The following is an 824-nucleotide window of genomic DNA, read 5'->3' as shown; positions in this document are numbered from 1 at the left end:
GGGCCCACGGCAGAGCCCTGCTGCCCCCGGGAAGGGCTCGCACCACGCAGGTTTCCCTTCCGCCACGGCTCCATTCGCCTTCCCGGGACCGGGCTCCCCTCGCCCCGCACGGAAAACCAGGCAAATACTCCCGGGGGCGGCTCAGCAGCGCGAGGCCCTTCCAAGCCAGGTGGAACAGCCAAGCCCCGTCCAAGAAGGGTCTTGCCTTCATGGCTCAATGCTGGCTCTGCTGTTTCCGAAATGCTTCGGGGAGCAGAAAGGCATGTGTGCGCTTCACCGGCATACATCGGGAATCAGATAAATGCTTCAATCCCGACATCCGAATTTCCTTTGACAACTGTTGTCTGTAAAATTATTGCTGCTTAATAGTCAAGAGTGGCCCCAGAAAACAAGGCTGTGTCCTCATGAAGCCGTTTGCAGAAAGCTGACTGAATAATTCATACGCCCCGTGGGAAGCTGAAAGCATCCCCGCTTCCTTCGGCACGGCCGCGACCCGTGTGCGGGAAGGACGGACTCTGGCTTATGAAGCTGTCAAGCCCGCTGTCCCCAGAGAGCCTCGCTGTGCTGAGCCCCTGCTCTGAGGTAATGTGGGATGACACTACTTCAAAAGCAAGGATTCACGGCTGCTTTGTCGGGAGCCTGGTTATTAATAGCGATAAATACGGGCATTCCCCCCCAGTCGTCCCAGCCTCGGCGGCCGGGCTTCACTTACAGTGGAAGTACAGCTCCTCGTCCCCATCCTGGCTGGCTTTGCTGTACCCACACTGCCTGCAACGAGACCAAAGATGCGCGCCATGACCCGGGCAGCGCCCCACGCCAGGTAC

General features: G+C 59.0%; 1 protein-coding gene across 1 annotated transcript in view; it reads right to left on the bottom strand.

The window, feature by feature from the left end:
* EPHA10 (EPH receptor A10) overlaps positions 1-824 on the bottom strand; it is a 37807-nt gene that overhangs the window by 6865 nt on the left and 30118 nt on the right. Inside the window, exon 7 of the mRNA XM_035897444.1 lies at positions 713-768. Coding sequence (XP_035753337.1) covers positions 713-768 — 56 coding nt within the window. The remainder of the gene's footprint in view (positions 1-712; positions 769-824) is intronic.

This window comes from Egretta garzetta, unplaced genomic scaffold (genome assembly GCF_000687185.1).
Source record: "Egretta garzetta isolate BGI_Z169 unplaced genomic scaffold, ASM68718v1 scaffold347, whole genome shotgun sequence".
Lineage (NCBI taxonomy): Eukaryota > Metazoa > Chordata > Aves > Pelecaniformes > Ardeidae > Egretta > Egretta garzetta.
The sequence above is the reverse complement of the archived record's forward strand: the minus strand, read 5'-3'. Positions and strand labels throughout refer to the sequence as shown.